Source organism: Gobius niger (assembly GCF_951799975.1).
Source record: "Gobius niger genome assembly, chromosome: 3".
Taxonomy (NCBI): domain Eukaryota; kingdom Metazoa; phylum Chordata; class Actinopteri; order Gobiiformes; family Gobiidae; genus Gobius; species Gobius niger.
This window is the reverse complement of record NC_136854.1, coordinates 35,739,931-35,757,702: the sequence shown is the minus strand read 5'-3', so window position 1 is coordinate 35,757,702 and position 17,772 is coordinate 35,739,931. Positions and strand designations below refer to the sequence as shown.

The 17,772-nt window shown below is 40.1% G+C and overlaps 1 protein-coding gene across 1 annotated transcript in view; it reads left to right on the top strand.

The window, feature by feature from the left end:
* LOC306960885 (endonuclease V-like) overlaps window positions 1–17,772 on the top strand; it is a 94,883-nt gene that overhangs the window by 17,100 nt on the left and 60,011 nt on the right. The window contains exons 6-7 of the mRNA XM_079553488.1: window positions 884–952; window positions 1,051–1,179. Of these exons, the coding sequence (XP_079409614.1) occupies window positions 884–952; window positions 1,051–1,179 (198 nt within the window). The remainder of the gene's footprint in view (window positions 1–883; window positions 953–1,050; window positions 1,180–17,772) is intronic.

Here is a 17,772-nt window from a genome sequence, read left to right as displayed (position 1 = left end):
ACCAGCAGTCCCTGGTTAAATCACATAAACATGCGTCTCTAGGGTCATGTTTTTACTCTTATCTTCTTGAGCAATGATTGCGAGTACAATCATTGCTGGCCATACCGCCTTTGCTCTGCCCAATCCTGTCAGACCTTGGAAGCTAAGCAGGGAAGGGCCTGGTCGGTATTTGGATGGGAGACCGTTTAGTAACACCAGGAAGCCTAGCGAATGTAGTGAGTGAGTAAGTGGTTGGTGATGGTTGGAGGGGCCGATGGCGCAGACTGGTTGCCTCGCTTCCGTCAGTCTACCCCAGGGCAGCTGTGGCTACAATAGTAGCTTACCACCACTGAGTATGGAGTGAACGAATAGTGCAATGTAAAAGCGTCTTTGAGTGTCCAGAAAAACGCTATATACCAATGAATTGTTATTATAAGAAAAGGCCACTGTTACTGTCTTTCATTTTCATCCTGAGTAGAGCTATTGTTACATGTTGTACTACATAATGCTACTTCGGTATTCAAAATGGTCGCCATAACAACAAAAGTCACATGACTGGCAGGCATGATATAGGACCTTTAAATACCAATGAATATGGCTTTTACAAATGTGGTTTATGAACAAATTAATGCTTTCTACTGATCATTTCTTTTCCTCTTGTTTCCGCTTGTTCTTCAAATACTGGCTGGACAAATAATTGGTGTCGTGTTTCAAAATGTGTAGAAAAATACATTATAAACCAAAAAATGGCTGGTTGTCACTGAAAGCATGCTGTGTTTGATGAATGACTCTCGAAACGCAAGAACACAAGAGCTTCTAAATCTCCTCCGAGTTGCAATAGTTTAAAGTTTTTGCATCCATTGACTTTGATATTATCCTTTGTGTTGTTTTTTCCCCCGCTCAGATCGCCGCACTGCAAAAAGGAGGAGACAGCTTCCCTCTCACTGCCTCCTCGGGCAAAGTGCTTGGAAAGGTAAAACAAAGGACAACAAATCAAAGGTACATATTAAACACTGGGGAAGAAAGGCTGCTGACTTCACAGCATGTCCGCTCTCTCTTTCCCTGTTTAAGGCTTTGCGAAGCAGCGAGAAGAGCTCCAAACCGGTTTATGTGAGCGTCGGCCACAAGATCAGCCTGGACACAGCAGTGAGGCTCACCCACAGCTGCTGCCGATACAGGGTGCCCGAGCCCATCAGACAGGTACTACACACACCTGCTAAATACTGTGAGGGGACGGGTTTTATATTCAGGGTGACATTTGGCTTGTAGGGTAAAATTGAGCTCACAGATCACATTTGGGTAATTGTTACTTGCTAATGTCTTACATCTTCAGAAATAGAGTTTCAAATCAATTAAAACTAGTTTAATATCAATTTCTCCACATTAAAAGATACACATTTTAAATAGAGGTGGGTAGAGTAGCCAAAATATTTACTCAAGTAAGAGCAACTTTACTTAAAAATAATTTGCCTCAAGTTCAAGGAAAAAGTAGTGGCCGAAATATTTACTCAAGTAAGAGTAAAAAAAGTACTCAGAGAGAATTTTAGTTGAGTTGTGGGAGGACTGAGTAACTGTTAGTGCATAAAAGTTTGATTTATGTTTCAGAAATGACTGAAATTATGAACAAAACGGTAAAATTGTAATATTAAAAGAACAGGCCACCATTTTTGCATACTGAGATATGTTCTTACAGCTTTGAGCTGATACGTACCTGTCTGGTCTTTACCAAAGACCAAAGATGTTGTTAGCATTTAGCCTCTTCTCTCTTCCATGCCATGGGGCCAAATGGGGGTGAAGTTAGAAGTGGCCAAGCTCTTCCACGTTTCCCCTATTTAAATACGGTTACATGAGTAGTTACACTCTGTGGTTACTGTGTGGACAATGACATCTATGGTGAAAGACTGTTGTGGGGGCGGAGGGAGCTGCAGGAGGAAGGAGGAGGTGAATTCAGAGAAGGTTTTAAATCACCACCCAGTGCCCGTCTAGTGGCATATCTGTGGCTGCTTTCTACAGACACAAGCTGCTCAGAAAAGAACTGTGGGTGTTTTTTAAATATTGAATTCCACATTAGTGAAATTAGTCTTAGTTTAATTTGGTTGTTAACTGTAAGCCAAGTCAGGCGTGAATGCATTAGTGCCACATTGGTCCTGTAGGAACACTGAAGGACAGTCCTGGCTGCCCTGTTTTGTGCCACTTGAAGTTTGTGAAGATCTTTTTGTGAAGCAGATGACCAAAGGACTGGACATTATTCCAAATGACACAGAACAAGAGACTGTACAGCCTGTTTAGCAATAGACATCTGTATGCCATACATTTCCTAGATATTGCAATACCTTTTCCCATCTTGGCTATGATCTCATTGATGTGAGCGGACCAAGAAAAGTGACAATCCAAGGTGACACTTGGTTTGCTTCACCTGTTTCAGTTCAAGCCCGTCAACTAACGATTTCAGTTTCAAATTTCTTTGATTTTTCGTTGATTTTAAGCAGCTTAATTCTTGTTCCATTGGCGATCTTATTTCAGTAGGAACAGTAGGAACCTGCTCACAATCGGCATTAAACGTCGTTATTCAGACACGTTAATTCAAACACTTTTCAAGTCATTTTCCTAAGATAAAGATTTTTCTTCACAGTGAAGGTTTTAAGAGGAACACACTCTATGAGCAGGTTGTTCTCACATGAGCCGCCTCCATCAGGGGCTTTTACAAACAGTGCACATGACATGTCTGTGGCTGTTATACACTGCTCCTCCTTCTCCTCAGGACAAACTCTTGATAATGCTTGTGTGAAGTTGTGAGAGGAGAGAATGCAGAAGTAAAGGATTCATAGGCGTTTTATCACCAATTATAAACTCAAACAGGATTAACTAGGCTGCTTAATACAACACACTCTTAATTATCCGTCTCTTTAAATATTAACAATATGTTTTATAAGAGTTTTGTCTGGGGCTGCGGCACTTTTAGATCCCAATAAAGTGAATTGAACAGTTGCCCGGAGAAGACCTGAGAGATTAGGTTTTATTGTTGTTCGTTTCTCATCTCCTGTTTGCTGCTGCTGTACCGCTGTGAGCCATTAGCACATAAGAGCGCATGGAAAATTAATGACACTTCTGCAACTTTCATGAGTGCTGTCGGATGGGAGATATCAGCTACATTTTACATTAGTGCTAAAAAGTTAGGCCATAAAAAAGGCCTGAGTAAGTCTCTAGGAGCAGTGAGGAGAATATTTTGGACGTAAGAGTATTTTTGCAAAGGGAATCTTCTATCCATCCACTCTTTGTAGTAGTTATAGTTATTGTTAAAAGCTTTTCTTTTGTTCGCATATTAGCCAGTTGTCGAATTTGTTCTATTTGAGAAGTTTTAGTGGTTTAATTGGTAGTTTTATTTGTTTAGTGCTTTGCTTGATAGTCTAAGACTCTCCACAGAAATACAATCAAATCTAAACAAGGCAAAACAGACGCATTAACATTAACATTAACACATTAACCTTTTAACTCCCATCTGAACTGACTGAATTTCCTCCAGTTTGGCTTTAGCCAAATCTAAAAGCTGCTTGGAAATAGCATCAAAAATATGATAACAACAAAAGTGATGAAAAAATTGTCCCAAAAAATGTCAAAAAAATTGTCAAAAAAGCAACAAAAAGTGATGAAAAAAATGATGAAAAAGTGTCAAAAAAGTGATGAAAAAATGACAAAAAATGTGTCAAAAAAGTGACGAAAATGTGATGAAATAAAAAGTGTCAAAAAAGCAACACAAATGTGATGAAAACGTGATGAAAAAGTGTCAAAAAAGCAACACAAAAGTGACAAAAAAGTGATGAAAATATGACAAAAAATGCTAAGAAAAAGCAATGAAAAAGTGAAAACAAAGCGAGGAAAAAATTACCAAAAAGCAATAAAGATGAGTAAGGGAATAATATAATAATATAATATAAATAAGGGAAAAAGATACATTTAGATCAATTTTGTAGCTTTCAAATTAAGTGTTACACTGGCCCATAGTGTGTAAGCTCAAGTCAAGAAGTTTTTAGATTTGGGTAAAGCCGAACTGGGGATAATGTGCTCAGTTAAGTTGAGGGTTAAGAGGCTTAAAGCCGTTTTAAATCAGCGGGTTTTGAGTTCTTTCTTTAATTGGTGTTGGAGACGCAAACAGATCAAGACGGAGTGCTGTTTGTTAAGAAGTTGCCTATCAGTGATTCTTCTCAAATATCTTTTCCCCACCTCTTCTACCTGTCCTTCTGACTTATCATTTGAAGCCCAACGTTCCACCTCTGGCCACTAGGTTGTGCTGTGCCTCTGCTGCTGATGCTCGACTCCCTCCGGGGCTCAGAGCACGCAGCTTCAAATCCACACTTTTCAAAATCAGTTTTTCTCCACGGGAGCTGCAGTTGCCCGGGCTAACTCTCCCCTACTGCGTCATATTATTTTATCAAAAAACATTATCGTGATGTTTTTTAGCAGGTGGTGGAGGGGGACTCGCCTTCAACTGCTCCAGACAGCAACAAAAGGGTCACCTCTAAATTCATATCGTTTTCTTTCATCTATTTTTCCGCATGTATCTACAACCGGCACATCTCCTATTCTCTTTATAGTCCGTATCACAGGGAGGATTGGGGATCTTGTTCGAGGCTGAACTCTTGCGGCTTACGTCACTGTTTCTTGGGCAGACTACATTTAAAATACAAAGTTCCTGATGGGAGAACCTCACCCACAACTTCAGCAAAAGAGGAAGAAAAATTAAGGAAAACTCTTACATAAAATCTGTGGAAAGTTTGGCAATGCTGCAACAGTTACCCTAATGAAAGTAATGATAGTTCAGCAAGTGCATTTTCTCCAGTTCAGCGTTCCAGTGCAATGCCTCATTTGAAATCTAAGACCTACAAAACTCATCTCAATGGATCTGTTTCTTCACGTTGCTGTCACTTTTTTTGTCACATTATTTATACTTTTTAATCGTTCTTTTTTTTTTTACTTTTTCGGCACATTTTTGTCATATTTTGTCGCTTTTTCATCCTTGTTTTCGTTTCATTTTGGTCGACATTTTGACACTATTTTCAAGATGCTTTTAGATTTGGGTAAAGCCGAAACTGGACAAAATGCGCTCGGTTAAGGTACAGAACAGAGCACTTTTTTCTCCAGCTTGGCTTGAAGCAAATTTAAAAGCTTCTAGAAAAAAAGTTTCACAATTACAAGAATGAGAACGCGACAAACAACAATAGTAAAATAAAAAAGTGACAAAAACATGACAGAAAAGCAACAGAAAGAATGACAAAAGGGTGCCAGATAAGCAACAATAACACAACTGAAAAAAAAAACTCGAAAACACAACAAAAACAAAAAGTTACAATCAGCTTTGTAGGCCTGAGCTTTACACCAGGGGTCCTCAAACTACGGCCCGCGGGCCAAATTCGGTCCGCGAGATGATTTAACCCGGCCCCTGACCTTTAGAGCACAAATCCCTGAGTATGTAGGGGAAAAAAGTATGTCTCTAGCTCATTCCTGTGCGGAGTTATGTTTTGTTTTTGTTTTTTTTACTAAATCAACTCACAACTCATTCCAACTACTAGGGGGCAACTTAAATAAATAAAAAAGAATTCCACACATGTCCAGCAGAGGGCAATGACATAATAAGAGACCAGGATATAAACAACACATTATAGCCACATGGTAATTGAAGCTCACCACCACAGAGTGTGGAGTGAATGAATAATGACTACAGTGTACTTTGAGAAACTATTTTTGCAAACCACTACATCTAAACAAATAGTGCCTGGAATAAATCTTGTGGATATAGTAGTGAGGACGACTGGTTAATTAAAAGGATAATCGCTCCTGCAGCTTGTCCCGTACTGCGACTGCTGCCTCTGAATCACTTGTTGTAAATTGATATTTGTCTGGAGCGCTGAGCGAGAGAGCGACAAATAAACTATTCATTTATTCAAAGATTCGGTGAGACAACTTGGTCATGGCAAATTGATAAGTTTATGTGAAGCGTAACTGTTCATGAGACGTTACGCTAAAGGGAAACAGATAAATGTGGCAACACTACGATGGCATCAGTCAGAGGTAAGAGTTCTCCACAAAGGAATCTCGAACTGGAGTTGTTCTTGGAAGTTTTGACTACACTTTCTAAAGAGTGAGCGAAGTACATTAACCCCTTAACTCCCACCTGAACCGAGCACATTTTCTTCAGTTTGGCTTTACCCCAATCCAGAAGCTTCTGGGAAAAAAGTGTGAAAATAGCGACAGAACTGAGACGAAAACAATGATGAAGATGTGAGAAAAAAGTGAGAAAACTTTGACAAAAAAATGACAAAAAATGACAAAAATGTGACAAAAAATAACAACAAAAAATGACAAAAAATGGCAAAAAAATTACAAAAAATGTGACAAAAAATGACAAAACATGTGACAAAAATGTGACAAAAAAAGACAAAAAAAATTGACTAAAAAAACAAACTAAAAAGTTACAAAATGAGTTGAATCCCCCCCCCCCCAAAAAGATGGAAAGAAATTTGATGACATGAGGAAAAAGATCAATTTAGATGAGTTTTGTAGATCTTAGCTTTCAAATGAGGTGTTACACTGGCCTACAGGATTTGGGTAAAGCTGAACTGGAGAAATTGCTCTCGGTTCAGGCGGGAGTTAAGAGGTTAAAGATTCTTGGTCATCAGTCTGACACCAAACTAATAATTATGTAGATTAACTCAAGCTACTTTTCTCACAACAGAGGACTGGAAAGATTTCAGACCTTTTCTCTTTCGTCGGGTCAGACAAAGTTCAAAGTCTTGAGGCTGTGCTGAAAGTCGGGGTCTGAGCTGTTGGAGTGTCCTTGTGCTCCTGTGGTTTAAGTTGCCGTGGTTTCCTCCAGAATCGAAGCTCACCGCAGGAAACGGGATCATGGTTTAAAGGGACCGGGGAAAGAAAAGGATCCAGGTTAGAAAAGGAACAGATTATGAACATTGTTGATTTTTGGTTTTAAGTGTAAAAGGTGGTAGGGGAATTTCATGTGCATTTCATGTCGCTTTTAGCCTCATAACCTCCGTCTGATCCGAGCACGTTCAAGATTTTTTTTTAAAGTGGCAAAATAGCGCTAAAATGAGGATGAAAACGGCACAAAAAAGTGACAAAAAAGAGATAAAAGAGACAAAAAAGTGACAAATGACAAAAAAGAGACAAAAAAGTAACAAAAAAGTGACCTAAAAGTGACAAAAAAGCAACAGAAAAGAGACAAAAAAGTGACAAAAAAGTGACAAAAAAGCAACAAAAAAGAGACAAAAAAGCAACAAAAAAGAGACAAAAAAGTGACAAACAAGTGACAAACAAGAGACAAAAAAGTGACGAAAAAGCAACAAAAAAGAGACAAAAAAGCAACAAAAAAGAGACCCCAAAAAAAAGTGACAAAAAGGCAAAATAGCAACAAAACAGAGATAAAAACTGACAAGAAAAACTAGCAAAACACGAAAAAACGCTTAAAAAATGTGACATAAAGTGGCAACAATTTGACATTAAAGTTAGGATCACTTTTATAGGTCTTAGCTTTCAAATGAGGCATGACACTGTTGCTCTCCAGTTGAGAAGCTTTTGTATTTGGGTAAATCCAAATCCGAGTGAGCTCGATTCAAAAAAGCTTTTGACGTTGTAGAGGTTGAATACAGATTGAAGCTTTGACCAAGGCACGGCAACTTTATTTATACTGCGCATTTCGGACACAAGGCAACTCAATGTGCCATTCGGCTGACTATCAAAAACGACAATCATCAACACTCTTTTTTTTCATCCAAGGTCGGTCTCTTCATTGGTTCATTCTAACTTGTTCCAATACCAACTTTCCCCTCAGCTCTCCTCCACACCGAGCCTATGAGCGCCGTTATGAGTGATGTAATCTCTCACCTCCGTCAGCTGCAGCCTCTTCGCCCCGCCCCCTTCTCCTCCGCCTCTTTTCTTCTTCGCGCTGGAGAGGCAGAGAGCGGGATAAAGGATGATCTCATGCCTTTTGTGTGAACGCCGTGCCGCTCTGTCTGAAGAAGCGCACGGACTAATTCACGCCTCTCTCACCATTCAATTCTCGCAGCCCCTCAGTGATACATCCAGCAGAACATTCGACACCTGCCTTCTCCTCTTCACTGCCTGGTCCCTCGTGGGCGCTCCGGGTTCATTTATTTATATGCCAGTTATAGTCCACTGTCTTTGGAATAGTTTCTGTCAAGGTCATTTTATAAACCTTGTGAAGACGTGTGTGTGACTTTGGAACACACTCGATATTTTGCCTCTTTGATTGAACTCGTGAACCAACTTTTCCATTTTTTCCCCTGTACTTTGATTCACAAATGTTTAAGTCTCAAGTACATTGCGGTACAGATGCGACAGATGGTCATTCCTATTTCCGGCCTGATTCAAACTCTGAATGGCAAAGCATGTTATTTTATTAAATGTCACTCTTTGAATCAAGCGATGAAAGAGTTGGCAGCGGAAATATGAAATGAGTTGGCTTTGAGCTTCAGTTCGGTGCAGCTGACCTCGCATCACCAGTGGAGAGGCATATATAGGTTCTGTAAGGCCATTGAACCCTCTGAGGTGGTGTAAGGGTAAGGCAGTTTTTTCCCCCCAGCTCTCCAAGGACTTAGTTATGGTGCAAACATAAAGAACTGTGCTTTGAACATGTTGGCACACCTGTCCACTCATTTACAGACAAGAATTTCTCAATAACAGAGGGTCAGCGGTTCAAATCCCGCAGGTGCACACTGTTGTTGTGTCCTTGGGCAAGACACTTCACTTACATTGACTCCAGTGTCTGTGTACACTAGTGTATGAATGAGCGTGTGACTGGGTGACTGGTTCCCTGGCGCTTTGAGTGCCTAAAGCAGGTAGAAAGGTGTTATATAAATTTCAAACAGGAAAGTTCTAAGGCAATCCTGCCTATAGAATGATCTTTAAAGGGGGGGTATTAAGCAAAATCGACTTTTTCAAGCTTTACATCATGTTATTATGTCACTCCCTCATTAAAAACATGCCTGAAGTTTTGCCTTGGCACATTCACGTATTTTTGAGTAATCTGTAAAAATTCTGATGGCAGCCATTTTAGGGATAGGTTTTCCTGAGTCCTCCTAGGAACGCCCCCACCTCCTGGAGACGCCTCCGAGCTTTCGTCACCAGCCGAGTAACCAACCACTGCTCCTCAGCAGAACCCCCTCCCCACTGATGCCACAGACAGCGTGTGGCATCAAGTATTTAGTCTGGGAACCACCAATTAATTTTCTCGTAGGAGAGGTGCGGTTACGATCTTCCATCGTCGTTTATTGGGCACTACGAATGTCTATCATGCTTCTGCACGTAGCCATAGCAACCATCGTATCCGATGACGTATGATGTATCCACTGTAAACAACAAACAAAAGCTTGATCGAAAGATGGCGTTGTGTCTGCTGCTGGAACAGTAAATATATATATATATATTTTTTCATCCCTAAACAAACTATAAGCTTCCGTATATCGAATAGTGCGTCATCGTCTTGCCGTCCCTCCTCGTTCTGTGATTGGTCTCCAAATCCACACAAAGATTTTGGCCATGGTCCCCGGGCTGCTGTGGAATTCGAAATGATTCGAGCACCCACAACAGTCTGCCGTTAGCCAGGCTACTACTGCCTCATAATGTGGAAGAAAACATGTATGTCATGCAATGCATATGTGCGCTTTTGGCGTATTGTTATAGCTTTGCATCAATGCACGACTTTGTGAACTCTCCAAACCCAGCACACCACTTTGGCTTCAACCATAGAAGGAGCTTCTACACAGCGCGGCCCAGGTGAACCATTTTGAACCACTACACCGCCCTTGCTTATTTATTTTGAACATGCACTGATTACTCGGCTCATGTTCGAAGCCTCGACACAGAACGTAACATCGCTAGCTACTAATTCTCCAGGGTAAACTCCGCCTAAAGGCATAATCATTGTATTTAGATGAGATGATATAAAGTATCATCTCATCTCTCACTGAAGAACACATTCACTGTAACTTTTATACAATATATATTTTTAATCTATAATGGTCTGTCTCTGTCTGAACTCCAGGCTTGTTGACATGCCGACACTAAATCCATACCCAGCATCAGGCTAATGTCACATGATTCTGACATGATCGCCTCACACGGGCCGTCTCTGAGCTCAGATGCTTTATTTCATTACCAGCCTGCGCGTTCTGTCTTCATATGTGAACGCGCCGCTTGTAGTCTATAAGTGCCTCTCTGACCTTTTCAAACCCGCAGCCCCCGACCCATTTGTCTTTCTTCCCTCAACAGTCACTTAACAGATCTAATAGACAGCGCTACAAGTCGAGTGAAACCCAATTTGCTCCGAGCTAATTTCCTTTGACAAACGCCGTACCCTGCCTGTCCCGCTCACGCCGGGTTTACCGGAGCTGTCTGTTCACGGGAGCGAGGGGGGGAAATGTATAAAAATATATAAGTGAAGTCAGCCTTCGGGGAACTGCGCTGCCCTAAAAAAAAAAGCCTTTATGTTAAGAGGGAGAGTTTGGGGAACTGCGATGGCGCATTGCAGTGTGAGGTGTCAGATTTAAATGTTGTCAAGCTCTTTAGTACTTACAAAGTGTTGGGTAAATCGCATGGAGGCCCCTGGAGATCATTGAAAAACATTATTTTTATCCCGCCTGAACCGAGCACATTCTCTCCAGTTCAGCTTTACCCAAATCTAAAAAGTTCTCGACTGGAGCAACAGTGTAACGCCTCATTTGGAAGCTAAGACCTAACTTTTTTGTCACATTTTTAAAGTGTTTTTGTCATGTTTTTCTCTTCTTTTGTGTCACGCTTTTTGTTGCTTTTTCATGACTTTTTTTCGTTGCTTTTTTTCGTTGCTTTTTTGTCATGTTTTTGCCTCTTTTTGTCTCACATTTTTGTCACTGTTTTGTTGTGTTGTTTTCACCATGTTTTTGTTATATTTCTGTCACTATTTTGTTGCATTTTTGTCATGATTTTGTCGTGTTTTTTGTTACTTTTTTGTTGCGTTTTTGTTGCATTTTTGGTCTCTTTTTGTCTCTTTTTGTTGCTTTTTTGTCATGTTTTCGCCATGTTTTTCGTTGCTTTTTTCTTGCTTTCCATCACAATTTTTTTGTTGCAGGGTTTTTTGTCTCTTTTTTTTCCACCATGTTTTTGCCATATTTTTGTCACTATTTTGGCGCATTTGAGCTTTTTTAAAATTGTTGTTATTGTTTCATTGCTTTTTTCGTTGCTTTTTGTCATGTTTTTGCCATGTTTTTCATCTGTTTTTTGTTGCTTTTTTTTGTCATGTTTTTATTGCATTTTCGTTGCTTTCCGGAACGTTGTTTATATCACATTTTTGAAGCGTTTTGTTGTTTTTTGTCACATTTGTGTTGTTTTTTGTCATGTTTTCGCCATGTTTTTCATCGCTTTCATCTCTTCTGTGTCACATTTTTGTCACCGTTAAGTTGCGTTTTTGTCTCTTTTTTTATGTTTTCACCATATTTCTTTTTTTGTGTCACGCTTTTTGTTGCTTTTTCATGACTTTTTTTGTTGTTTTTTGTCATGTTTTTATTGCTTTTTCATTTATTTATTTTTTTTCATTTTCACCACGTTTCCGTTGCATTTTTGTTGCTTTCCGGCACGTTGTTTTTGCCTCTTTTTGTCTCACATTTTTGTCACTGTTTTGTTGCGTTTTTTTTGTCATGTTTTCACCATGTTTTTGTCATATTTCTGTCACTATTTTGTCGCATTTTTGTCATGATTTTGTCGTGTTTTTTGTTTCTTTTTCATGCTTTTTTTGGTTACTTTTTTGCCTCTTTTTGTCTCACATTTTTTTCACTGTTTTGTTGGGTTTTTCTTGTCATGTTTTGACCATGTTTTTTCGTCACTATTCACTATTTTGACACATTTTTTAAGCATTTTTGTCATGTTTTTGCCATGTTTTTCATTGTTTTCTTTTGTTGTGTTTGTTGCTTTTTTGTCATGTTTTTGTTTCTTTCGGGCACGTTTTTTTGTCACATTTTTTGTCACATTTTTGTTGCTTTTTGTCATGTTTTCACGATATTTTTCATCGCTTATTTTGACACTTGACATGTTGCTTTTCCATTGCTTTTTTGTTGCGTTTTCACCACATTTTCCCGGCACATCTTTGTCATCGCTCATTTGCCACTCCTCAGTTGCGTTTTTTTCGAGAAGCTTTTAGATTCGGGTAAAGCCAAACAATCTAGTTTCACTCGCCCCGTTAAAGGCGGACATACAGTGCATTTGCGAGTCATCATAAACCGCCGTAATCTCTTGCTTTCCCAGCTCTCGCTCTGTATTTATAAACAGCGAGTCCATCTACTTAGCCTTTAGCCTGATGCACCCCTCATTATCTCCATTACCTCCGGCGCAGTCCTACTCCTCCTCCTGCTTCCTCCTCTAAAAACAGAGGGGCTGATGGGAAGGCGTGCTGTGGTAATGGGACTCAGAGGAGCAGGAGGAGGCTACACTAACGGCCTCGTATCCAGGTCGCTCCACTCAGTCTCCGCTTCTGTCGGTCTCAATGCACCGAGAGGAAATCACTCATTACGTTCCTCCTGTAACGTCTAAAAAATCCACTCCTGGTTTCCTCGAATTCGCCGCACAAGCGAATTAGCTCCACTGTTGGAAACGTGTGCCCCCCCCCATGCAGCTCGACGTGGCGGGAAAAGTTTGCCAGCCAACAACTTTTCAGTCTATGTAATGCGATCGTGCTATTTCTGGGGGTAAAAATATTATTCAGATATTCAGTCGTCGTGTGGTGGAGGATGTTGCTGATGCAGGCCTTTCGCTACATGCAACAAACTGACAATAGACCGACACTTTCAGACGAATGGAGCTGTTTTTTCCTTCCCATGCATTTATGTAAACTAGGGTCAAATAAAAGTAGTGGAGGAATTTAAATATCTAGGCCTGGTTTTGGAGCATAACATTTAGCTCTAAAAAAAAAAACTCTTAACAAGACCAATAAAACTTGACAAAAACACAACAAAAGAGCATCAAAAATGCAATGAAAAAGTGACAAAGAAAGTCATAAAAGAGTTTTAAAAAATGACAAAAAAATGACAAAAATGTGACAAAAACGCAGTAAAGCAGTACTAAGTAACTCATGCCCCTAGAGGCCCTAAGCGCCACTGCAGGTCAAACTTGGCTGTAGATACTGTTTAAGTGGCGCTAGCCCTCAGTTAGCTTTGCCCGTTAGCCTGTTAGCTTCTTCTTCGTGATTCTATTACTGTGTATTGGGGCCTCTGACCCGGAGGCAGGAAAGCTGCAATTGTGGTTGTCTGGCCAGAGACACCAGGGGGAGATGAAAGACCCCCCGATCATCTCAATAACACTTGTATTAAAGGGGGGTATTATGCAAAATTTACATCATGTTATTATGTCATTCCCTCATTAAAAACATGTCTGAAGTGTTGCCTTGGCACATTCACGTATTTTTGAGTAATCTGTAAAAACTCTGATGGCAGCCATTTTAGGGATAGGTTTGCCTGAGTCCTCCTAGGAACGCCCCCACCTCCTGGAGACGCCTCCGAGCTTTCGTCACCAGCCGAGTAACCAATCACTGCTCCTCAGCAGAACCCCCTCCCCACTGATGCCACAGACAGCGTGTGGAGGGGGCGTGTCGGAAAGGGTCAGAGGTTCTTAAAGGGACAGAGGCCTATTTCAAGACATTCACTACAGCCATTTTGAGAGAGCAATTTTATACAAGGCAGTTATTCTAATTTACTGCATTTACAGACCAACAGAAGGTTTCGTCATCATAGTAGTGTGCTATAGACTGGTGCTATGTGATTGAAAAAAGCATAATACCCCCTCTTTAACCCCAGAGGGGTTACGAAAAGGATTTATTAAGGTAAACAAATTAGTACTGCATTAAAAAAACCAAAGGAAAAAATGGTGACAATGCAAGGAAAGTTTAGGTGAGTTTTGCAGATGTGGCTATAGCAGAACTGGAGAAAATGCACTTAAGGCGGCAGAAAGTCTGCAACACATATAGACATATTAGGAATACGTTCACTCATGATGCTTCAAAATCTACTTGGAGGCAATGATAATTCCTCATATTAATTACGGTATTTCTTGCTGGTCACAGGCGAGTGAGACTATAATAAAACCTCAGAGATCTCTGTATGATCAAGCTGTTAAAGTGCGAGACAAACAGCCACAGAGATGCCGTCACTGTCCGATTCTTGGAAAATACAGCTTGTTAAACTTTGATCATTTGATTCTGTATGCCAATGTGTTTAGTTTTTAAAATATTCGATAATACTGCGCCTCAAAAAATGTGTCCAAAATGTGTTCTGAACAAACGACCAGGAGTTCAAGGTCCACGGGTCGTAATGACTGCAGAGTAATGCCTAAACGTGGCGCATTCTTTGTACTGACAGCCTCCTCATTCAAAGGCATCAAAGAATGGAACAAACTACTGAAACTTTCCTAAGACCTGAAGGATTTCTCTCGCAATACAAGGAAAGTGCTGTTGGAAAACCAGTCGTGTCAGCATAGATAACTGTGAATGTAAATATGACCTTCAGTGATGTTTTATTGTAGTCATTTTATCATTATCGTGGACTGATGCTTGTAAAGGGTTGAATAGATGAATGAGTATTTGTATTTTAGTGGTTGAATACATTTTATATTGTGCATTCTGCATTGTAACTCACCTGCTCAGGGACTGCGGACGGAAACTAACTCAAGCTAAATCTGGTTCAAAGCATTTTTAATAAATGTATTTTACACGTTGAAATAAACGAATAAACTAAACTGAAACACGACAACTGGAATTTGGTAGTAAAATTCACACACGTATCTCTTACTTGTTTTCCTCGTGCGGCCTTGTTTCATAAGAATACAAATATAGAAATCTTCTGAGCCAGCCAGTGTTGGAACACGCTGCTTATTCCATCTCAATTATCGGTGTTTCCATGGTAACAGAAAAAAATAATGATAATTGCCCCGCGTTTTTTACTTTCAGATGTGATTATTAGCCTGGAGTAAATTTGGATTTCTTGCAACAGCAGACGACAGATAGCAACGTAATCGTCCTGGCATTCAACAGATTATAATTTTATTCGTTTTACCTCTAGGAAATATTGGGCCTCATTCATATACAGCTTTAAAAAACAAAAAAACGGCAGTGTGAGAAAACTGCACCAGATTCACGACACGTTCTTGCGTAGGGAAAATCATTCGCACGGTGTTCTGAGGTTGGTGAACGCCGACTTGTAAGTACGTGCGTGTAAGGACATATTAGCATAATGTCGCCGCCTCATTCACCATTTAAGGACAAAAAGTACAATATATTTTTGACATAGGGCCTCATTTCCTATAGTTATCCAGAATGTTGTTGATTTCTGGAGATATATATATATTTTAATTCATGCAGTCTTTATATTTGAAGAGTTTAGTGGTGCTAGGCTAGCGCATGTCTATGGTAACTAGTAGCCTGCATTAAAAACCTCTTCAAAATCATAGGTAGTCCCCCAAACGTTGCCATATCTGATTTGTAGAAAGCTCCTTTGTGAATTCCATGTGTAATAATGCCGGCCGCAGGTAAACGAGCAGATCACTCCGCCGCTGCATAGCTTACAACCAGGTAGCTGATGCTGCTCAAATAGAAGTTCTTTTAAATGCAAAATGGTTATTGTTTTTAAATTATTCAGTCAACACAGACATTTATAACAGTAGTCTGGTGTGATAAGTGATTTGCCTCAGGTGTACTGTGCTTGGGTCAGACTGTTTTTAATGCAGGCTACTAGTTACCATAGACATGCACTAGCCTAGCACTACTAAACTCTTCAAATATAAGGACTGCATGAATTTAAAAAAATAAATCTCCACAAATCAACAACACTCTGGATAACTAGGAAATGAGGCCCTATGTCAAAAATCCTGAAACATCCCTTTAATGCAGTTCACATTAAGTGCTATTTGTAAGCAGTGGCATGAAAAAAATTAAGCAGTAATACATTAATACTTTACTTGTCATTAATAAGACCGCAAGTATTTACAACTTCTTTTTGAATAAACAGGGTATCTGTAGTGTATTATAATTGTAGCTATTGACATGTTTTCTGGAATTAATTACTCCAATATTTAATATGTACAAATATATATGATTCAGAATGTTGGGTTCCATGATTGTGAACAGAACTGGAGATTCTTGGGATTTGTTCTTACAGAGGAGCGTTTTCAGCAAAGAAAACGCTCCTCTGTAGCGTTTTTGGCAATTTTGTTAATGCCAAAAACCTAAGAAGGCGTTAAGAACAAATGTGTGTGTAAGAACATGTCGTGAATGAGGCCCATTGTTCTGACGGAGAGTTTCTTTACTTGTAAGCCTGAAACTAAAACACTGAGTAATGTCATGCATGTTTGTTTTGCTTTGTTTTGTCACAGACATAACAAACAGCAAAAAACTGTCCGAGAGTTGGTCAAAATTGTTCTCACTCCTCCCACAAACCAGCTGCGGATGCTAAGGATAGCTCTTGTGCAAAGTGAATGTCGCCTCTCCCAGCCTCAGAGTCAACAAATGCATCTTCCTCGCCTCCATCTCTCTAACTCTCTCGCTCCCTATACAGCTTCTATAGTTTCTGTGTCGGTGTGTCCCTGTGTGAGCAAGACCAGCTGTACATTCCCAGACTGCACAAACAGACGGAGTTTGGATGCGAGCGATTGTTTTCGACGGGGAGTCACACAATAAAAAGGGCTCTCTGTGATCTGGAGATTCTGCTGAGGAGGTGAAGTTTGTTTAGAGGATATAGAATAATGTGGAGTGCATTTGTCTGAATTTGAGTTTTCGCTTGTTTTTGTTTGCGCCGCATGGAGTCGGGAGAACTCATTGTGCTCCTCGGCGAGTTGCAGCCTGTTGTGTCAGAGGGGCCTCATCTCTATCTAGGTTTCTGTTCTGTCAAGTTGCTCTGTTTTTTAAAGCAGCACGGCCCACCTTCTGACTATTTCAGGACTGCATTGGGATTTAGTTGCGCTCGTGCTTCACTGCCAGAAGGTCCGATTCCCACCTGGACGGGGCCTTTCTGTGTGGAGTTTGCATGTTCTCCCCGTGTCTGCGTAGGTTTCCTCTGGGTACCCTGGTTTCCCCCACCACTAAAAACATGTACAATAGGCCAGGATGAATAAAAGTGTGTTTGAGATTGCACATGGGGAATGACGGATGGAAATTACCCCAAGGCTACAATCCGGTGTTAGAAGGAGAAGAAGGAGAAGACGAATGAAGAAGAAGACGGAAGAAGAACAAACAAGGAAGAAAAAGTAGAAGAAGGAAGAGGAAGAAGAAGACAGAAGATGGAAGAAGAAGGAAGAAAGAAGAATAAAGAAGAAGAAGGAAGAGGAAGAAAAAGGAGAAAGAAGGAAGAAGAAGAAAAAGAAGGAAGAAAGAAGAAAGAAGAAGGAGGAAGAAGAAGACAGAAGATGGAAGAAGAAGGAAGAAAGAAGAATAAAGAAGAAGAAGGAAGAGGAAGAAAAAGGAGAAAGAAGGAAGAAGAAGAAAAAGAAGAAGGAAGAAGAAGGAAGAAGGAGCGCATTTTCTCCAGTTCTGCTTTACCTACAACTTCTTGCAGCCTACAGGCCAGTGTAACACCTCATTTGAAAGCTAAGACCTGCAAAATTGATCTTTGTGTTTCTATGTGTCGTTGCTGCGTTGTCGTCAATTTTTCGTCATGTTTATGTCACTTTTTTCTGGTCTTTTTTGTTGCGGGTTTGTTGCTTTTTCATCCTCATTTACGCCTTGCTTTCAGACTTTTTTCAGGAAGCTTTTAG